At 35.1% G+C, this 21,282-nt stretch overlaps 2 protein-coding genes and 2 long non-coding RNA genes across 17 annotated transcripts; 3 read left to right on the top strand and 1 right to left on the bottom strand.

Moving 5' to 3' along the window:
- The first annotated feature begins 12 nt into the window (after positions 1-12).
- On the top strand, positions 13-1,599 carry LOC106304135. Of its 14 annotated transcripts, none has more exons than XR_001262637.1 (6): positions 13-126; positions 207-295; positions 448-603; positions 682-1,134; positions 1,196-1,254; positions 1,460-1,599. It is a non-coding gene; the product is annotated as an uncharacterized LOC106304135 (long non-coding RNA). The 14 variants fall into 14 exon arrangements; XR_001262634.1 differs by having other exon boundaries at positions 1,180-1,254; XR_001262635.1 differs by having other exon boundaries at positions 16-126; positions 682-771; positions 1,067-1,134; positions 1,180-1,597.
- A 3,433-nt stretch (positions 1,600-5,032) lies between these two features.
- On the top strand, positions 5,033-7,420 carry LOC106304124. The gene is made up of 5 exons (XR_001262625.1): positions 5,033-5,485; positions 6,051-6,296; positions 6,414-6,604; positions 6,692-6,869; positions 7,144-7,420. It is a non-coding gene; the product is annotated as an uncharacterized LOC106304124 (long non-coding RNA).
- Positions 7,421-12,593: 5,173 nt separating this feature from the next.
- Positions 12,594-15,742, top strand: LOC106304729 (probable serine incorporator). Its single transcript, XM_013741123.1, has 9 exons — positions 12,594-12,801; positions 12,892-13,782; positions 13,880-13,904; positions 13,988-14,077; positions 14,169-14,340; positions 14,441-14,514; positions 14,750-15,077; positions 15,209-15,395; positions 15,508-15,742. The coding sequence occupies exons 2-7, from the start codon at positions 13,722-13,724 to the stop codon at positions 14,817-14,819; spliced, it is 492 nt and encodes a 163-aa protein (XP_013596577.1). The 5' UTR covers positions 12,594-12,801; positions 12,892-13,721; the 3' UTR covers positions 14,820-15,077; positions 15,209-15,395; positions 15,508-15,742.
- Positions 15,743-20,716: 4,974 nt separating this feature from the next.
- Positions 20,717-21,154, bottom strand: LOC106302590 (putative protein TPRXL). Its single transcript, XM_013739064.1, has one exon. It carries the CDS (start codon positions 21,152-21,154, stop codon positions 20,717-20,719), a length of 438 nt encoding a protein of 145 aa, XP_013594518.1.
- Positions 21,155-21,282: the final 128 nt, after the last annotated feature.

The raw sequence follows: 21,282 nt of genomic DNA, 5'->3' as shown, positions 1-21,282 counted from the left end.
CCATCAAAAACACATATATGATACAACTATGAAACACAGACAATCCAGCTCTGTTTTTGGGAAGCTCAGAATGTGAAAAAGGTGGTGCACTTATGGGTGTCGACATGCTAACTATTGGATGATAAGGTACTAGCTTTAATGATCATGTTTCGTGATTATTATAACTATGGTTCGTGAATTTTGGTTTACATCTCCTACTCAGGCAGGCATATCTCATCCAAGCCTCTGTAACGGTCCATCGGCTTAACGCATTCAGGTAACTTCTTAAGGAGGGAGCTACACATGAGCTTAGTGGGTACGATGTTACCAGAAGGAACAATAATTTCAAATTACTAGATATATATGCAGGCTGCAGACTACTCCTTTAGATCTAGCTTATCATGATTTCAGTTTTTTTTTATTTCCAGTACATCTGTTGACAATTCACCTACTTATATTGTGTTGCAGAGAATTTGATGGTAACAAGAATTTGGAGCACGAGATCTCCATGAGACTTTTAGCTAAGGCGAAGATAAGCTCTTTATAAGTTATCTTCTCCTCTACGTGTTACGTGAATTAGTCTCTTCAATTTGTTCAAAGTGATTCTCTTCAGCTTGATCATAAGTACGTTCCTCATTCAACAAGTTATATTCGGTTGGCCCTGCAATTTACAGTATGAGTTTCTATTTTTTTTTTTCTCAGTATCATTGAATGTATAAACCGCAAAGCAAAGCACAATATATACACAAGAACCCGGAGGAATGGAGTAAGGGATTCTCAGTCATGTGTTATGTAAGCTCTTCTATCAACAAGAGACTGTGAAGATCAATATAATCAAACCAAGTAGTCAATTTTGGATTGTTGGAAGGGGGAGTGACCACCTGAATCTAGATATGATGGAACATTGATGAATATGTTTCGTGCAAGTCTATATTCTATTATAGTTTCTCTTATTTACTGCTCCAAGTCCCACGATATACATGAGCTTAGTAACAAAAGTATTCATTCATGGAGAAGGTTATAGTATGCTAACTTATATTCAGGTTTGTTATGATGATTGCTAAATTTCTTAAAACTGATTTAACAGGATGGAGAGTCTGGGATGACAAGGTGATACTGTAGGTTCCATTGCCCGCCACAGTTTACCAATAACTGGTTAGATTACATAGCACATCTACTTTATTTTCACTATTAAATTAGTTTTTCTTCACCGCAGTAGCTCTTGGAGGCTCAAGTGCTCAACCTTTCTTTTGGTCGCTAATGCGTGGAAAACTGGTATGCCTACAAGGTTTCAAGCAATGGACTTCTGTTTCTTTTTTATTTCCTTCAGTAAGAGAACATTATCAGTTTAGGAGATCTCTTCAAAAATTACAATTTTGAAGTCCATTGCAAATTAGTAGACATTAATTAGCTAGGCAAAAATCAGATACTTATATTGGAGAATAGGTCCTAAGTAAATATTTAATTGATTTTCTGCAAGATGCTTTGTGAAAGGAGCTGAGCTTTGGGAAATATAGGGGAAGGGAAACAACGTTTGTAATTTGATGGAAAATGAGATCTTGATGTGAATGCATTGTTTTAACAAAATAATTGTTTTGTTATTGTATTAAAAGATCTAAAAATTTTAGAAACATTAGTTTGCAGAAATAAATCAATTAATTTGATTCAATATAAGCTAAATAGCCAGCTCTGTTTCTGAATTCCCTTATGATAATTACCTAAGTATGATCACATTGATAACACTTCACAATTTGACACCGCCTACCTTCTTCCTTAGTAATAGTAACTTCCATCAGATAAATATTAAACCTTTAAAAAACAGTATAACATATAGCTTCTAACTTCTCAGACCCACTCATAACCCACATCAATTATTATTAACTATGGATAAATGTTAAAGCAGCCTGTACTTCACACCTGCGCCTCCAGCAACTTCTCCACGAAAATATCTATACATGTCACCAAAACTTATGCACATAAAAAACCAACAACCTAAAAATTCTATATCAGGAAGTTTAGGTTTACAAACGATCTATGAAAAATTTGGAACATATGTTTATGTAGCACATGTTATGTGACAACACATTGACCTCCCAAATTAATAAGATAGTTATATGAAATAAATTTTTATGTTACAAAAAAGAGTTATATGACAAAATGAGGTCCATGATCCTTTGAAAAATCAAACAAACATATCTAAATCTCACCGAAACACAAACACAAAGTAAAAAACCATGTGACAATTAATACGATCTTCCAAATTAATTAGTGTAATAATATCATAATTTGAAAAACTTAAAAAATGTATTGGTTATTCTTACTAAATTTATATTTCTTCAACTTTATCAAAGTGAAATAAAAATTAAAAGAATAAATATAAACCATAGTATTTTTCTTAATTTTTTATTTAAAATTTTGTGTTCTCTTTAAAAAAGTTAATGGTTTTTCAATTCAAACCAATAAAATTTACAATATAATATTAGAAAAAGATTATATTTATTATGTTCAGTTTAAAGTATTTTTCAAATGTTTATAAAATTAAAATAATTTTATTGTAAACTAACCGCCCGAAGGGCGGGCCAACCCCTAGTAATAATAATAAAAGAAACTTTTCTCCTTTGTCCTTGAGCCACATCACTATCTAGCATGGAGCATTTTGAGTCACGTGGCACTTAACAAACTTTCAACGAAACTAAATTTTCCTTGGTTCATTCACTCCACCAAAATTCTCCATTAACTTTTGCCATCACTGCTTCTTTAAAACAAAATCGAAAACGTTTTGAATTCTCTTCCAATTCATGTATTTTTCAGTTTAGAAATCATTACAAAAACCTCACAATATCAACTGTTCTCCAGAGAGACCTTCGATCCACACAAACCTAAACTTTATTTTCTTCACCTACGTTCATGGACGGTAGCGGCGGCTTATACCGAGATGATGGAAGGTGTAGGCGGTGTTTCCTCCGCGGCTTCATCCATCCTTCGCTCCAGATGCCGGGGATTGAGAATGTCACAGCGACTCTTAAAGCTCCGATTATGCATGTTGGTGGCAAGTGTGCTTACGTCATCGTTTGATAAAATTTTCTGACTCTTAATTTCAAAATCTTTTAGCCTTTCATATTGATTTTCTCTTAACCTCCAATTCAGAAAATGAAGCGCCTACGTTAATTGGATTGGTGAGGATGCCGAATTTGATCCGCATAAAAGTCAGGATGCCGAATTTGATCCGCAGAAAATTTCCATTAAAGCCATACCTTATTGTTCCATTAATGAAAAAACCCTTCAATTCTTGGTGATACATATGAGGTTAGTACAAGTTCACAATCTCTCCTCAGAAGCAACATAGCATGATATAAAAAAAAGTGGAGGATACTCTCTGAAGCTATAGCCAAGTGTTGTCCAGGGCTAGGTACAATTATTTCCATTTACCTTTAGATACGATATTGTGTTGAGTAATTTGTAGTTTCTCGATCAGGAAATTTAGGGCTTGACCACGTCTCCGATTGGATTTTATCAGAATATGAGACTGATGTTTAGAAATTTTGAGAGATATGTAGTTAGATCATAGTAAGGGTGATGCAGAGATGGAGTCCTCTAAAATAGAGGCATGCCGGATTGTCGCCACTTCCATTAGGGATGGATTGCAATCCTTGGTTGTCCAAATCTGTGAGTCCTTATGTTCCCTTAATCCAAACATTTTTATAATGCTTCTTAATTTGGGAGTGCCGTGATCTTCATTGATTTTGCTATACACATGTTGAATCCCTTTGGGGGCTATGGATACTTTTGTTAGCGAGTCTATAGCTACTGTTAGTACCACCAGTCTAATGGTAAAATTCACCATAAACAAGCATTAGTTATTCCAATTTTGTTTCTTATGCACTCTCCGCAGGAAATGCTATCAATTGAGTTATTATTTAAGCATCTGTTGAACGTAATATTTTAATGTATTTTTGTGCAGAATGGTAGAGATATGGTTGGCCTCATGATCCTGACCCGCATTGTCTCACATGTGGCTCATTCTAAACATGGGAATGCATGTTGCTTACGATGTAAGAACAAAAGAAACTACATAAGATATCTCTTCCACGACTGTGTAGTGGGAGCAACTGAGATTATTGTGAGGTAAGGATATATGACTAGGGAAACACCTAGGGGTTTAGGTGATGAAGATAATTCAGAGATTGGAATGAATGCTACTAGAGAAAGCAAAGATGCTATCGAATAAGAAATCCATGGTTTAGGTATGGTTTTCGTCACAGTATGTCATTTGTCACTATTCAGTCATTTTCTTAGTTATATGACAATTATGATTATTGTGTTCTTTAAGTTCACTGGCTATATATTTCTACTGTAGTATGCTGGAGAAGTGACCAACAGACACGGGCAAGGCTCCGATAATAGTAAGTGTTGCACAGGAAATGTTAATTACATTGCTCATAGATAAAAAAAAATTGATATTGTTTACTTTAGTTTTTAAAGACAGCTGAATTTACACTTCTTCTATCATGAATATTTAAAAAACTTTAATCTATTGTTTGCTCTACATTTGAAATTAATTATTACTCTCTCATGTACTAACTCCTACCATTAACTTTCCGTTTAGGATAAATCCAAAAAGTTCAAAAAAATAAAATCAAATCTTATATACATATGAACCGTAAACCAATAAAATGCATCGCCTCCATTAGTAAAAACTATTTACATTTTCACACAGCAGGACTCAAAAAATGCATTGACATGGCGTCGAAAGAAAAGGACTCCAAACCTGAGATCTCCTAACATGTGCTTATAAAATTTATTATTAGGCCATGACTCTCAATTCTTAATTGTCAACAACTAATAATTTAATATCGATTGGACTAACAACTAACAAATGAAAAATGAAAAATGAAACTAATTGAATTCAAAAGAGAAAACAACGTCGGGGAATACCCCTAGTATCTTTATTTATAAAGTTGACTTGTGTGATGCACACAGCCCTCCACCTCATCTACTAGCATAGGGCAAATCATGCCACGTGTTTATCTCCTAAATAATCATTTCTCTATCTCTCTCTGTTTTGGCAATTGGTAATTTTCTTTGTAACGAAATTGTCCATCCGTCTCCCTTTTCAGATCTCCGATCTATTTAAAAGTAATCAAAATTCTCAGACAATGAAAAAAGTTTGGGCAACGAGATCTGGAAGCAATCAAGCCATGGAGAGCAAAGCTAGGAGTAAGGTTCGCCGGGATCGCTACTAACAGTGGTGGACGACTATGGTAGACGAAGGAGAAGGGACAACATCGTCAATATATAATGAAAACATGAACTCAAATACTCGAATACAAATTAATATTGCATTGGCTCAATAGAGTTTGTCGCCACAATCCATAGCCATGTTGCAAATCCCTCAGGCCTCAGCGTATCACCCTATATATACTTCCTTAACGCATATATATATATATTTACCATGATTCACCGCAACCTAGCCTCCTTGAGCTCAAAGCTCCCATCAATATCTTTGGTAATCATTCTCTTTTCATTTTGATATTTTCAGTGTGTTTTGTTTGTTTGAGATGTGAGTTCTCCTTGATTGCCTTTATAGATATAACTTTGTTAGCGTTTTTTCTTAGATCAGCTCTCCCAAAGAAAGAGTTTTTATTTTTATATGTCTTGAGTTGTTTCTGTGAAATGTGAATTGGTTCTGTGAAACGTGAATGTGATTGTGTGTTTGGTCAAGTTATAGACAATGAAGAACAAAAAAAAAAGGGTTTTTGGGTGGATTTGTGGAGTAGCTAAGATAGGTAGATATGTTTAATCAATCATCTAATTGCAGCAGCTTATCTCAAAACATAGAGAAGCTAAAAGGACTCATAAATATCACTGGAATTGCTCTAAGTTTTGGGTGAGACATCCTGAAAAGTTTAATGAGCTCACATTATTGTTTTGCAAGGATTAGCTGAGTATTGTAGCGCTTGATATAACCTAGGATTGCCTTTTTTTTTTGTCTTTTTACAAAGAACAGATATGCTGGTGTGTCTCATTGGTCTCTTAAAGTCACACAGATTTGTAATGGATGTTTTTTTCAGGTAATATTCCTGGACAGTACTCGGGTATGTTGAGGCTGTTAGATTACGGAAGCTTCCCTCCTACAGCTAACTATTTATTCTTAGGAGATTACATGGACCAAAGGTGGCAGAGTTTGGAGACAATCAGTCTTCTACTTGCCTACAAAATCAAATACCCGAGAATCTTTTCCTTCTAAGATAAAACCACTAATGGCTTCCATCCACAGAATCTACGGATTCTACAATGGATTCAACCGTCTATTCAGTGTAAGACTCTGGAAAGTGTTTACATATTCTTTTAAATGCCTCCCATAGCTACTACAATAGACGATAAAATATTATGCATGCATAGTGGCCTCTACTGATTTGAAAACCGTGGAACAGATTACAAACATGAAGCGACCTACTAATGTTCCAGCCTCTGGTCAGCTCTGTGATTTGCTTTGTCTGATCAAGCAAAGATGTCAAAATCCTGGTCGATGAACCACCGTGAAGTCTCTTACACGTTTGGGCCTGAAAACGTTGATGAGTTTCTAAGAAAGAACGACATGGATCTCATCTGTAATGCTCAACAGGTTAGTCTACTACAATGTTCATGTTTCTTTTTCACTAAAAAGTTGCGGAATTGATAATTTAGACGTTTTTTTCCTTTTCTCATGCAGCGTAGAGGATGGTTATGACTTTTTTCTGATCGACAGCTTGCTATTATATTCTCTGCTCCTAACTACTGTAGTGACTTTGACAATGCTGGTGCATTGATAAGTGTTGATGAAAGTTTAATGTACTGTTTCCAAATTCTTAAGCATGTGGATCGGAGGCCTGGTCTTATGATAAAAAGAGGTACTTCGAGTACATTCTTGATTCGGTCTTTTAAATTCGCAGGTTGCAGTAGTCTTTCATCAAAAATAACTATCACACCCTCATAGACAAGCTGCTGTTTATTAATTCCAAAATTGTGTTGATTATGACACCAGCTCACACCATTTTCGTGAACACAATAGTTTTAAGATTCGATTGATTAAAAGAGAAACTGGATTTGTTTGTATGCTAAAAGTTTTGCACTTAATGTTCTGTATTCACTTACAAAATGATTCTTTCCTTTTGCAATATGCAGTTTGAACCTCTCGGGGAAAGAAGACGAAATTGGCAACATGAAGCTGGGAAAGAGACATTTGACACTACTTGAGACTTTGTCATGAGGCCTGCAAGGAGGCTTAAAATGCATGTTATATCGTATCTTCATGAACACACGCCATTTCTTTTCTTAAAACTGTATGGTTTTATGATCTTCTCTGACTCATATATTGGGCAGTAAAAATTCTACTAAGTTTTATTCTTCCATCAACCCAATTACTCAGGTTGTATAACCTCTACTACTGTATCATACACACACGGACACACAATCTAGAATCTTCAGTCATGACATAGAGTATGATAAATCCTGAAGGAATGATTCAGCAGAGCTGGATGTAAATGAATGTAAGTTAATTCCTAGCCTGACTGAAATTAAAACCCTAAATATGCATTCAAAGGGGTCAGTGGTTACATTTGAAATTGTTGAACTCTGAAAGTGAGGGGAAACGAAAAGCTTCTCTCTTACTTTACTTCCTAAATTTGAGGTTAATCAAGCTTATAACATGCAATGTGTAGTATATTCTTGAGTCCTCTCCTCAATATAAAGACCACTATTTTTCCTTGCTTTTGACAACAAGCACCACCAAAAATGTAGTCTTTTGCAGTTACTTTAGCTCTGGTTTTGATAGTAACACAAGGAAGCAATGTCCATTTCTCTTTGGGCTCTCTTCCAAATTGTTTTGTAAATGGTCTGGCTGCCATCGGCCTTTTAGATGGCCACCATCCGGAAATATACATATCCATCACCTTAACCAAATAAAAATTTAAGAGAAATTTACTTGAAGTTTAGTCTCAAAAATTTCTCAACTTAAAAGTGAGATAAAGAGTCTTGGTATTAATCATAAATACTTATACAATTTTAAAATAGGTTACGAAAATTTCAAAACACAAACTTATTGGTTTTGATATTTTTGATGGATTTGAGAATTTAAACTAAGTAAAATATTATTAGTTATTTTATTTTAAATTTTGTGTTAAATTAATTTGTTACTTTTTCTCTTTAGATCGTGACATGTCAGTTTTAATTGGTTTTCCATTCAGATATCGAGTCTCTTATATTTGGTTCTTTATCTTATGAGACGTTTTCATTAACAATATTTACTTATGAGTACGTTTTCAAAAAGAAAATAGCACACTTCCTACCAAAATATCTACATTCCTTCTGTTTGTTCACGCAACCTACTTGTCCTACTAAAAACAGCTCTATACAGCAACATAGTAACTCACACCTCAATAAGAGTTGACTGAGAAACTCTGGACTCAATTATTCTCTCAACCCAACAAACAAGAACCAAAACCAACATCAAGTCCAAAAACTAACAAATAAAATATACCCACCAAGATGAGTTACCAAACTCAAATTTATAGTTCCTTAACATAAATTAAGGTCCTTTAAACCATTAAGTCCATCGGACCATCTCCAATACCCGCACATAATCACAAACCACCGAAATAAAGATTGTCAGCCTCAAACTAAAAACCTAATATCGTAACATCAGCCGCATTACATATCCTGACAACCAGAATAATTCACCAACTATGCAAAAAAAAAAAAAAGGAATAATTGTAGCCATACGCAAGCATAACAGACATGCCCCATCAAAACATTTAAGCCATCTAAACACCAACTAATATAAATGGTTTGTTCCAAGAGTCGAACAAAGTCCAACATAAAAATATAACGAAACATGGAGAAAATTGAGTTGAGTCATCCATCTCATGAGCATCCCCATATAGAAATCGAAGTAACATTACCATCAATATATATACGAAACTATGACAATGGTATGCGAGAAATAAGCAAAAGGTTTGAACTGACGCAAACAAACGAAGCATATGAAGACCAAGCATCTCACTGTTCATAAGTGATCCCAAGTGGCAATAACTGATTCAAAAAATTCACGAATAACACAGCTGATTCAACAATACCCAAGAATCACACATTCAACAACCCTCATCACATCAAGATTCAAACGACGTCTCCAATTATATGGAATCTGATCCGGTGGTCAACCAAACCGTGGACACATCAAATGAAGACATTTCTGACACGGAGCCCGCATCTTATTTCCACAACCCGAGCCTCAAATATTTTGCATTGAAGCCGCTGAGGATGGTCTTCGCCACAAACACTTGATGGAGTTATGCTTAGAAAACAACAACCCTGAAGCACACTATGTTGAGGGGATAAATCAGTTTTTCTTCCATCATAGAACAGACGAAGCACTCAATCACTTATGCAAATCTGCAAATGGAAAATACGATAAGGGTACTATCTTTGTGGTTTATCACTTCTGTGAACAGAAAAAAGCAAAGAAGGAAAAAAGTTCCTAAATACCCTAGAGTGGGAACACACACTACCTACATCCGAGCGTTGCTGGAGGAAAATTAAGAAAAAAAAAACACTCAGTGTCTATCCTATTCAGCTGGAGGACATATATGTAAATAACATGGCCAGATTCAAACCCCCAAGAAGCTGCGACCTCCAAAAGATAAATCATTTATGCTAGAATTGTTAGAACTTCTTAAGAGTTGAGAAATTTATCGATTACATTGCTCATAGATAAAATAGAATATGTCATTGTTTCCTTTGCTTTTTAAAGACAAACCTGGTTTTACATTTCTTCTATCATGAATACAAAAAATTAATTTATTTTTTCCTTTACTTTTGAAATATATTATTATTCCCTTATGTATCGGACTCCTAAAATTAAAGAAATAAATAAAATCCTCAATACATACGTAAAAAAATAAAATGCATCGCCCTCATAAGTAAAAACTTTTTCATTTTCACTCAACAAGAGTCAAAAACGCATTGACATGACATCATGAGATCTACTAACATGTACTCATAAAATCAATTATTAGTTCTCGACCTTCAATTCTTAATTGGCAAGAACTAATAATTCAAACTAGATTGGACTAACAACTAACATATGAAAAATGAAACTAATGGAATTTAAAAGAGAATCAACGTCTGAATCCGGCGCGTAGCGCCGGAATACCCCTAGTATATATATATATGGGAGAAGTGGGTTTCTAGAATCGTGGGAATAAAGTAGAGGTTAAAAATATGTTTAATCGTAAAAGGTGGTTACGGGAAAATTGACTTTAAAGATCACTAAATACTACAAAATGGGTTGTCAATACTAAAATTACTATTATACCATTAATGAATGGTAATGGGTTGTTTGAAAATTAAGTGGCAATTTAAGTAATATGCCAAGGTATTTCAAGGAGTAAATATCAAGGATGATCATGTTTTAATAATATTGATCTGGCTTCTAAAATTTATTTATTTTTGGTTAAGTATGTGAATTTTCATTAATGGGTAATGACACAAACAAATATTAAGTTTTGTTGAAATCAAATGTAGGCATCTAATAAGAAGCTAATCAAAGAATAGGTGTTTGAGAGAGCAAAACAAAACAAAAAAGCTAAAAAAGACTCTCACAATCTTTCTCTTTGGACATTAGACGATGCTTCGCCAGCGTCTTAGTTCTCAGCTCCTATCTGATTCACCGAACAAGGAACCTGTCGCATAAGCGGCATGATACATGTACTTCTTGGAGATCTGTCATCAGATGAACTTGAATCAGAAGAAATGATGGGAGTGTTTGGGTTAGTTAGATTCATCTTCGATTACGAGGGTGTGAAGAATTCAACAAATACTTGCCCACGGTCGGCGCCAAAATGCGGATGCTAGATCAAGATAAGGGAAGTAAATGTGGTTTGAATCTACAAGTTATTGAATAAGAATCAAGATCTCTAGAAACGCTTTCTATTGATAAATCTTAGTTACACTTAGATTTTACAAGTGATCTGCACTCTCAATATGAACGTAGTTCCTTAGAAACAATTGACCTAAAGCAATTTATACCACGTTCTTCTTCCCAGCTCCAGCTCCCGTCTCTCTTTATGGACATAACCAGTCACCAACTCATGCCTTCAAAACCGGAGGCAGTTCCATGAACTCATGTACCTCGAAGGCTTAGTTCCCTCTCTAAGCCGAACCCCATGTAATCTTCCAAACTATAAAATATTACCAAAAATTGAAATATTTTATATAAAATAATGTATTAATGTAGTAACAAAAACTAATTCAAAATTCATGTAATCTTCCAAACTAAAAAATGGTAGTGTAAGTTTTTCAAAGTTTTTTTGAAAACATATAAAATTTTGAAAATAAATCTTCAAACTCAAAGTTTTGAAAGCCTATGTATTCCAATGCTTGTACTAAACCAAAGTTTCACCATCGTTGTCTCTCCAAATTAAAGTTTAAAAGCGTTCTCGAATTGCAGCTACGTATCTGCATGAATCTTATACATTAAATCAGAAGTCACAACCTTGATTCATGTGTATTTTTTTTTTTAAATGGACTTAATAGACCTATTCATAGAAAGTCATGTTACATTTAATCTATAATCTTATCATTTAAATTTTGGATCTACCAGAAAATTTTATTGGACTACATTAATTGGATTTAAACAATAGATAATCTATTGGATTTATAGATAATATAAATTAAATATATATAATTTAATGTTGTAATACTATATCATATGTTAAATATTTAAATATTTGTCGAATGTTCTCATATTCTAGCATAGCCTTTATAGGTTTGGTATTTATTTTGGGCAAATCTCCAAACTAGCACATTTCTAAGTTTATATTACAAAAATAACACTTAAAACTAAAATGACCAAAATAGCATTTTATCTTTTGAAAAATTTGAAATTTTTTTATTTTTCAAAATTTGAAATCTTATCCCCAAAATCCCAATTCTCAACTCTAAACCCCAAAACCTAAACTCTAAACCCTAAACCCTAAACCCTAAATCCTAAACCCCACTCTTTAACTCTAAACCCTAAAACCTAAACTCCACCCTTTAACTCAAAACCCTAAAACCTAAACTCTAAACCCTAAACCCTAAACCCTAAATCCTAAACCCCACTCTTTAACTCTAAACCCTAAAACCTAAACTCCACCCTTTAACTCACTCTAAACCCTAAACCCTAAACTCTAAACCCTAAACCCTAAATCTCAAACCCCACCCCTTAACTCTAAACCCTAATGTCTACACTAATTTACTATAATGGTATAAACATTTATTTATTTCTTTTGATAAAACATTAAATGCTATTTTTGTGACTTTTGACCTTTAGTGTTAGTTTGGGAACAAAAACTTGATTTAGTGCTATTTTTGTTGGTTTGACCTTGATAACTCACATGGTTAAAATTTAAAGTTCCAATCTTGGGCTAACATGAGCCATCTAATGTGGTTTGTCGTTGACGCCTATAAAAGTAGCTTTTTCCAGTTTAGGCTAATAAGGAAAAAGGTTACTTGCACTACGCGTATTCTCTGTCAAGGTCGGCAGAACAAAAAAAAGACATGAGATGCTTTCTGAGAAACGACTTCTGTGTGAAAAGACCGGTACAAGCACTAGCAAAAGCGGAAACAGCAGAAAGATAGCTATGAATTATGAAACCATCAAGAACGGATGATGGTTTAATCAGTTCCGCAATGGCTGTAATCCCTGGATGGCTAGATATGTATACGGTCTTATATTCCTCATCGCAAATCTACTTGCTTGGGCTGCTCGTGATCATGGTCGGCGTGCCTTAAATAAAGTAATAAGTACGTACCAAGATATCAGGTTTAAATCTCGTTCCTTGTCTTACAAGTTATCCGATGCTGATACAACTCCTATATTTTTCTAAATTGCAGAATTCAAGAATTGTAAAGAAGGAGAAAATTGTTTAGGACAGAAGGAGTCTTGAGGGTTAGCTTGGGATGTTTTGTATCCTTTCTTGATCAGTCTTGAAATACTATATGTATGATCATCTTACAACACATTTCGGAAAATGTTTTATGAATCGTCAGCTGTTCTATTTCGTAATGTAGAATAATGCCATCAATCTTCTAAGTCTCTAAGTCTAAGAGAGGTTTTGCCAAAGCTAATAACGCGAGGAGCACGTAAGTTGGGGCAAAAAGGAATCATTATCTTCTATAAATCTCATCGTCATCTTTTTCCTCGACGAAGAGTCCGTTACAGAAACAGAATCAGAAGAGAGCTAGAGAGCTCGAAATGAGATGAAAGAGTGAGAGCGCTTGGCTTGGTGGGAGTGAGCTAGAGAGAGATGTGATTTTCGGTTTATCTAAGCTCAAAGCTTAATCTTCTTCCTCAATCTTGTAACTCGGATTAGGTGTAATCGAGAGAGAAAGAAGACGAGTGAGCCTCCGGTGAGGTGATGTACTATGTAATCACATTGATTATAGTGGATGGTTGAGAGATGATTCTCTCCTCGGTGATGTATAGCGGCTTCTCCACTTTAGAGAAGTGCGGTGAACAGAACAAACTCTCGTGTGTTCTTTATTTATTTCTTGCTTGATTTTGTGATTGATTAGATTCTTTTAGGCTTGAGATAATTATTGAGTTAAGACAAGATTACAGGATGAATCCTCAACACGTAATGTTTCTATCAACACTTGGCACGTTAAAAACGCATTCATCAAGAGATAAATGGCATTCTGGATGGTGATCTTCTAAGCTTATCATGTGGCCTGCTTTAACCATCATTCCTTTCTTGCTTCCTTCTACCATTATTCTCCTTTACGGTAAGGCTTGAGGAGCAAGATTCCTCTTCTAGTTCTCTCTCTGATTTGATTTACGAGTAATTAAAAACATGTTTGTTTTCTTTGGTTTGATTTTCAGGAGAGCTTGCCCATTTTGGGGCAGGGTAAGAGACTGATTTGTCTAATTTTCACAATTTTCATAATGATGTGAAAGTCTACAATCTTATTGTACGTTGTTTCTCTATAGGGTATTTCTACTCATACAGCTAATTAGTGTCATTAGTTTGATTTCATGGCTCAACGAGTACTATCAGTCCCAAAAAGATGCAGAAAGATGGTTAGTTTTGATTTACACAAAGTATTTAGTTTTTTCTTCTTCTTCTTCAGTTTATTACTAATCAAGCACACTCTTTATATTATGTTTGTAGCCATGTCCGTGTGATGCTACTAGCAACAACTTCATACACAGTGTGTATAGTTGGGGTGATTTTTATGTACATATGGTACGCACCCGATTCTTCCTGTCTTCCCAATATATTCTTCATAACTTGGACATTGTTCCTCATCCAGCTCATGACATGCATCGCTCTCCATCCTAAAGTAAGTCTTGATAGTTGTGTCATGTGTGTGTGTGTATGTGTGTGATTTTGGATGTTTGAAGTTATAAATATTTGGTTGTCGTTGTTGCCAACACAAACAGGTCAATGCTGGATACTTGACTCCGGCTCTTATAGGACTCTATGTTGTGTTTATCTGCTGGTGCGCCATTCAAAGGTATGTTATGGTTTAAAATTCATTTTCCAGTGTTAATTAACCAGATTAAATAGAACTTGTGAACACTGTAAATTACATGGTCCTGTCCACTTCTAATTCGAAATCTGCATCTAACACCCTAAAAGGCATACAAGTTTATAAGACACTTCAACTAGTAAAGCTATACTATATAGTCATTCTTTATTGCAAAGAACTTTAGTAGTAATTTGGTTTGCCCCTACATAATGTTGTGCAGTGAACCAGTGGGAGAAAACTGCAACAGAAAAGCAGCAGCTTCAAACAGAACGGACTGGCTTACAATCTGATGAGTACAGAAGCTGAGCTGGCACAAGAAGACTCTTTGAATGAAGCTGAGCTGGCAACTGAAGAAAGAAGAGACTGTTAAGAGATATTATAAATAGACCTCTTGACCTTTACGGCTAGATCATCTTGTAATTGGGATCTTTATGCAAATCAGAGGAGTGTCTCTGCACTTGAGGCAAGTTCAGAGAGGTTTCTCTCTGGATTTGAAGGACCTTGGTTGGCGTTAGGGTTCATAGCCTTCTCGTCTTGGTATTGTTACGGTTCGTACGATAAGAAATAAGATCCTTTTTTCCATCTTAGAGTCTTATCACAATCATTGTAACTTCTTTCAACCTCCCAACACTTTGTTTCATCCAAATTAGTAATAAGCTGATTTTTTTGAGTTGTGCAGAGCTTTGTGGTTGCGTTATTGGCAATGGCGATTGCCACATTTTCGACAGGAATAGACTCGCAATGTTTCCGATTCAAGAAAGATGTGTGTAGTGAAGGAGAGGAGGAAGATGGTGTTCCATATGGATATGGATTATTCCATTTTGTGTTTGCGACAGGAGCAATGTACTTCGCTATGCAACTCATCGGTTGGAACACTCATCACCCCATGACAAAGCAGATTTTTTTCAACATTCTTATTCATACTAGCGTCAGTACAGGCTTGAGACTTCTACGTATACTAACTTTCTTTTGGTTCAGGTGGATGACTGACGTGGGATGGACGAGTACTTGGGTGAGGATTGTGAACGAGTGGGTTGCGGTTCGCGTATACAGTTAGTACAAACAAACTGAGAGACAATTAGAATGATCATCCTTAAAACTCCAAGATTGGGAGACAGTTTTTAATATTTTGTTGATGACATGTTATGACAGTATGGATGCCAATCATGCTGAAGTGCAGAAGACAAAGAGCAAGTGGGACATGAGCTTTAGGTTATATTTTAAATAAATACACAAAAATATGGATTGTTAACACATTTATGTATTATTAAACTAGGTGTTTTCCTCCACCATGTGCAGTGATAAATTTTTTAAAAGTTAAATTATATTTAAAATGAAATTTATTAATATTATATATTTTATTATTTTTGACTAATATTTAATATAAAATTGATTATTTAAGCATAAAATAAGCAAAAAAATAATTTTGTTTATTTTAAATTACATTTAATAATATATATAATATATTTAAAATTCGAATCTTAGATAAAATTTTATCTATTTATTTTGGTTAAATGTATTAAATCAACTTGTATAAAATTACTAAAAAATCATATAAATATTGTATAGTTATTAAAAATTATAACTAAATAATATTTATAAAATTTGTAGATATCTAAAAGAAACTAATGAAATTACGATTAACAATTTATTAATATTTTAAAAAAGATGTAGAAAATTTTGAAAATATTAGTAATAAAAATTGTATAATTATAAAAATACAATTAAATAATGTATTTCGAAATTTATAATGCATATTTCAAAATATTTATTTTAGTGATGATTTATGAATTATTACCATATTTTAAGAAGTTTAACAAAAATATAAATCAACATTAAATGTAATGTATTAGTTATTGTCGTATTCTATAAAGTTTATCAAAAATATAAGTCAGTAATAAATGTGATTGTTCATGTCATATTAACTATAAGCCATGTCATCAATTTTGTTAGCCAATGTCATCATTGTTTTTGTAAAAATGATTGTACAGGGGACATGTTGCAAAATCACTTCGCAAATATAGTCTAGAGGATAATCAAATTTATTATATAGAAATTTATTAAAATAATTGAAACAAAAAATTAAGTACATAAATAACATAGGAAAATACCCTAGGATAGCACTAAAAAAGTTTCTATCACAAATATAGATTCTAAGAATCAAAATGACCAAAATGTTTCATTAAATAGGTAAATATACATTTATACCTTTAGGATTAACTAATATAAACTTTAGAGCATCATTATTGCTAGGACCAAATTGTGTGTCTTTAGCTTATTTTAATGTTATTGTGATGTTAAGAGACAAAGGCTAAAGACAATCTCAAAAGTGTAGATTATTGCTAGGACTTTTAGTGGTCTCTTAGTAAATTAATTATTTATTTTTATAAGTAATGACATATAAAGGATAAGTTTTAAATAAAACATTTAACATTTAAATAGAAAACACAAACACAAGAAAATTACAAGGGTGCCAAAAAAAAATTACAAACATTATAAATAAAAGCAAATAAACATTTTATTGAATTCATAGAAACTTAAACATTCTATATAATTTGGAAGATGTCCAAATTTTCCCCATATATTTTCAATCAAATCTTCTTTTAATTGTTGATGGATTTGTGTATCCCGAACTTATTTGCGACGACCAATTGTATTGCCGTGTTTTGTAGACTTTTTAACAGCAAATGTAAGATCCTCATCTTGAAATTCCCCAAGAGTGTGTGGATCTCGTTCATCTTGGACAATCATATTATGGAGTATGAGACATGTTCTCATAATATTTGATATTTTGTTTATATCCCATAAATTAGAAAAATTTATAACAACGACGAACCTAGCTTGCAGGACCCCAAAGGCGCGCTCAATATCTTTTCGAGCGGATTCTTGGGTTTTAGCAAATAAAGAATTTTTCGGACCTTGTGGTAGTCGGATAGATTGAATAAAAGTCGTCTATTTTGGATAAATACCATCCGTCAGATAGTAAGCCAAATTGTACTCCCTTCCGTTGACACAAAAGTTTACTTGCGGAGCTATCCCGTTAATAACTGTCAATCGCCTTCTCAATCGCCCTCGCGAGATAACCGACACACACAAACTGAAAGACGGACTCAATTCGATTTTGCCCTAAAAATCATCCGCCATTCCCAGCCTGACACGTGCCTCCTAAGGACGACCACCAACACATCTTAACTAAGGGACGTCCCAAATATAATTCGGTCTTTTTGATTTTTTTTGGGCCCAATAATGTTAAGGACGCGGTACTTGGACTGCGATAGTGTTGTTCTTAGGGTTTAGAGTTAAGGGGTAGAGATTTAGATTTGAGTTTTAAAATTTTATAAAATAGAAAATAAATATTAAAATTTTGAAAATAAAAATTTTTAAAATAGTTTCAAAAAGTATATTCGAATTACAAAAAGAAAATTTGAAAATAAAAATTAAAATAAAAATTCAAAAAAAAAATTTATAAATAAGTTTGAATTTGAAAACATATAATCTAAAACTAAAAAAAAAATTATTATTATTAATTTTTTTTTTTTTTTATATATATCTAAGGTATTAGTGTCATTTTATCTATTAAATGAAATATTTTGGTTATTTTCTTCCTTGTGGTCTATTGTTGTGACCAAAACTTGAAAATTGTCTATTTACATAGAATTGCCAAATAACATAATAAATGATATAAAATTTAATAAGTTTCTAAAACCCTTTGATATTTTTCAGTTACACTTTTTAAATATTCTGTACACAACGCGGATGAAACTCTAGGTAACAATAAAACAAAGATCTAAATGATGGAGTACTAAACATATTTTAAAGAGCTATGGCGCAATAAAAAGCAAAGATTCATTAACATAAGCATAATCAAAGTACAAGAAGAGTTCTCGACCAGTTCTACCGATCAGACTATTTGACCTTGCTTGGTCGATCCTAACAGACAACAAGTTACATGAGGTCAATGAAGCATTAGTACAACTCCAAGTCCAAAAGAAAACCAAGAAGAATGCAAGAATTGTCTAAAATTCCGTAAAGCACAATCTTCCATGGAAATATATATTCAAGATGATGTTATGACCCCTAATTATAACTAGTGAACATATAAACCTGTGGATGGGTAAGAATGTTATGACCCCTTTTTCACATGATTGTTGTGATCTGTCAGGTTGTTTTTGCATGATCATTTAGATTGGTAGAAATTTTCGATTCGGTATAGGGCTTGATAGATTAAAGGTTAAAAAAACATTTAGAGCTAAGATAGACTAATCCAGACTAAATTTGAAATATAGGTTTACAATCATGAATAAAATGTAAAACGAAGAGCTAGGTCATCTTTTCATAAGTAGTCAGATACTGGAAAACCAGCGATCCTTGAGAAACTTGAGATGGACAAGACCAATCGAGTATGATCCATAAGACAAAGGTTCTTTGATGTCACCATTTACTGTTAGGAATATATTTCACATATCTTATTAACGTGAATAGACATACGCTTATATACAGACTCGAGACTTGGAGACTAAGTTACATATTAACAACTACTTTCTAAAACAGGGGAGAGTATATTGCATAGAGTAAATGTAGGATCTCTATCGTATCTGCTTACACGCCCCCTCAAGATGGAGAGGGAGGTCTCACTCCAATCTTGTTGCGCAGATCTATGAATTTGGCTCGAGTTAACGGTTTGGTAAGGGCGTCTGCAAGTTGATCTCGAGTGTTGACGTGTGCGACTTTGAGAGCCCCTCAGCTGAACTTGATTGCGAACGAAGTGATAGTCTATGGTGATATGCTTCATGCGAGAGTGGATTACTGAGTTTGCACATAGAAATGTGGCACCAACATTATCACAGAAGACCAGTGGTGGTGAAGATAAGGTGATGCCAAGTTCTGAGAGTACATTGCAGATCCAGTCAAGTTCAGAGGCTTTGTTGGCAACCGCTCTGTACTCAGCTTCAGTTGAGGACCTCGCAACGCCATTCTGTTTCTTGGATGTCCAGGAGATAGGATGTTGGCCGAGGTAAATGACATAGGCGTTTGTAGATATGTAGTCATCACTGTCACCGCCCCAGTCCGTATCTGAGTAGGCGTGAAGCACCAGCTTGTTTGATGCGGAGAAGAAAACTCCATGCGTTGGTGTGCCGGCTAGATACCTTAGGATTCTCTTGGCCACTTTCCAATGGTCCTCAGTAGGCATGTGCATGAACTGAGAGAGCTTATTAACAGCATAGGCAATGTCTAGCCGAGTAAACTGAAGGTATTGTAGACTCCCAATAAGGCGGCGATATTTGGTGGCATCAACAAGAGGAGTGCCTGAGTGGAGATGGAGTTTTGGGGAGGACGCCATGGGAGTTGTTACCGGTTTAGTGTTTGTCATGTCATACCTGTGAAGAAGATCCATGATGTATTTCCGCTGAGAGAGATGCAGACCTTGAGACGTGCAATGAGCTTTGATCCCAAGGAAATAGTTTAATTGTTCTGCATCTTTTACAGAGAACCTAACGGCGAGCATTCTGAGAACACGAGCAATGCCTGCGGTTGTGTTGCCTGTGATCAGTATGTCGTCGACGTAAATGAGGAGGTAGATGAACTGATTCTCATGGCGCAGTACGAACAGTGATGTGTCTGCGAGCGAATTGACGAAGCTGAGTCCAAGTAAAAACGTGCGGAGCTCTGTGTACCAGGCCCTGGGGGCCTGTTTCAGCCCGTAAACGGCTTTGTGAAGTCTGCACACATAGTCAGGTTTGTCAGAGTCGACAAAGCCTGGTGGTTGATCCATATAAACCTCTTCCGTTAGTGTCCCTTGCAAGAAAGCATTGTTGACATCTAGTTGTTGTATTGGTCAAGAGTTGCTGGCGGCTATGTCAAGAATGAGTCTGAGCGTGGTCGACTTTATGACTGGACTAAACGTCTCTGTGTAGTCTCGACCATACTCTTGATTGTATCCTTTTGCGACTAAGAGAGACTTACAGCAGCGGTGTGTGCCGTTGGAGTTGAATTTGTTCTTGTAGAGCCAGCGGCATCCGATGACGTTGTAGTGAGGTTGTCGAGGAACCAGTTGATAGGTTCCATTTCGAGCAAATGCATCAATTTCTGTGGACATTGAACCGCGCCACTGTTTGTCCTTGAGAGCTTGAGTCAAGGTGTTTGGTTCTGCTGGGAAGTGACTGGTGAGAGCTGCAGCATAGTTGTATTAAGAGTTTGGTTTTGAGATATTGTTCTTCCTGCGTGTGACCATGGGATGGTTATTGTTTTGAGCAGGAGGAATCGGTGGAGAAGGGCTTGCTGGATCAATGGATGTTGTAGAAGGTGTTGGTGTGTGTTGCTGATCAGGAACCGATGGAGAGGAGCTAGAGGCCGTCGGTGAAGAGTGAAGGGAGTTAGATGACTCAGCGGAGAACTCTGCACTCAAGTTACAACCGTTAGTATTACTAAGGGGAGGAGTTGGTGAATTTACTAACCAGACTGATGAGGACCTGAGCTCGGAGTCCCCGTTTGTTGCACGAGTGGTGGCATTGGGTTGATATTGGGAGGTGGTTGTGGGTAGGTTGTTGTTGGTATGATGGTGACTGGTGGTGAGAGGTTTGATGCGGCTGTAGGTGGGGAAGGAGTCGCGGGTGTGGTTGATCATTGTGGTGTTTGGAATGGAAAAACGGACTCATCGAACCTTACATGGCGTGAAATGCATATGCTTTGTGTAGGTTGAAGGAAAAGATAGCCGCTTTGTGTAGGAGAGTATCCTATGAAGACGCATGGCAT

The sequence above is a fragment of the Brassica oleracea genome, chromosome C7, assembly GCF_000695525.1.
Source record: "Brassica oleracea var. oleracea cultivar TO1000 chromosome C7, BOL, whole genome shotgun sequence".
Taxonomy (NCBI): domain Eukaryota; kingdom Viridiplantae; phylum Streptophyta; class Magnoliopsida; order Brassicales; family Brassicaceae; genus Brassica; species Brassica oleracea.
Note: the sequence above shows the minus strand (reverse complement) of the source record. Positions and strands in the feature narration are given on the sequence as shown.

Coding starts and splice junctions, on each gene's coding strand:
- LOC106304729 (XM_013741123.1), top strand. CDS start 13,722: ATGTGGCCTGCTTTAACCATCATTCCTTTCTTGCTTCCTTCTACCATT. Junction 14,078..14,168: donor CAAAAAGATGCAGAAAGATG/GTTAGTTTTGAT, acceptor TTATGTTTGTAG/CCATGTCCGTGTGATGCTAC. Junction 14,515..14,749: donor TGCTGGTGCGCCATTCAAAG/GTATGTTATGGT, acceptor AATGTTGTGCAG/TGAACCAGTGGGAGAAAACT.
- LOC106302590 (XM_013739064.1), bottom strand. CDS start 21,154: ATGATCAACCACACCCGCGACTCCTTCCCCACCTACAGCCGCATCAAA.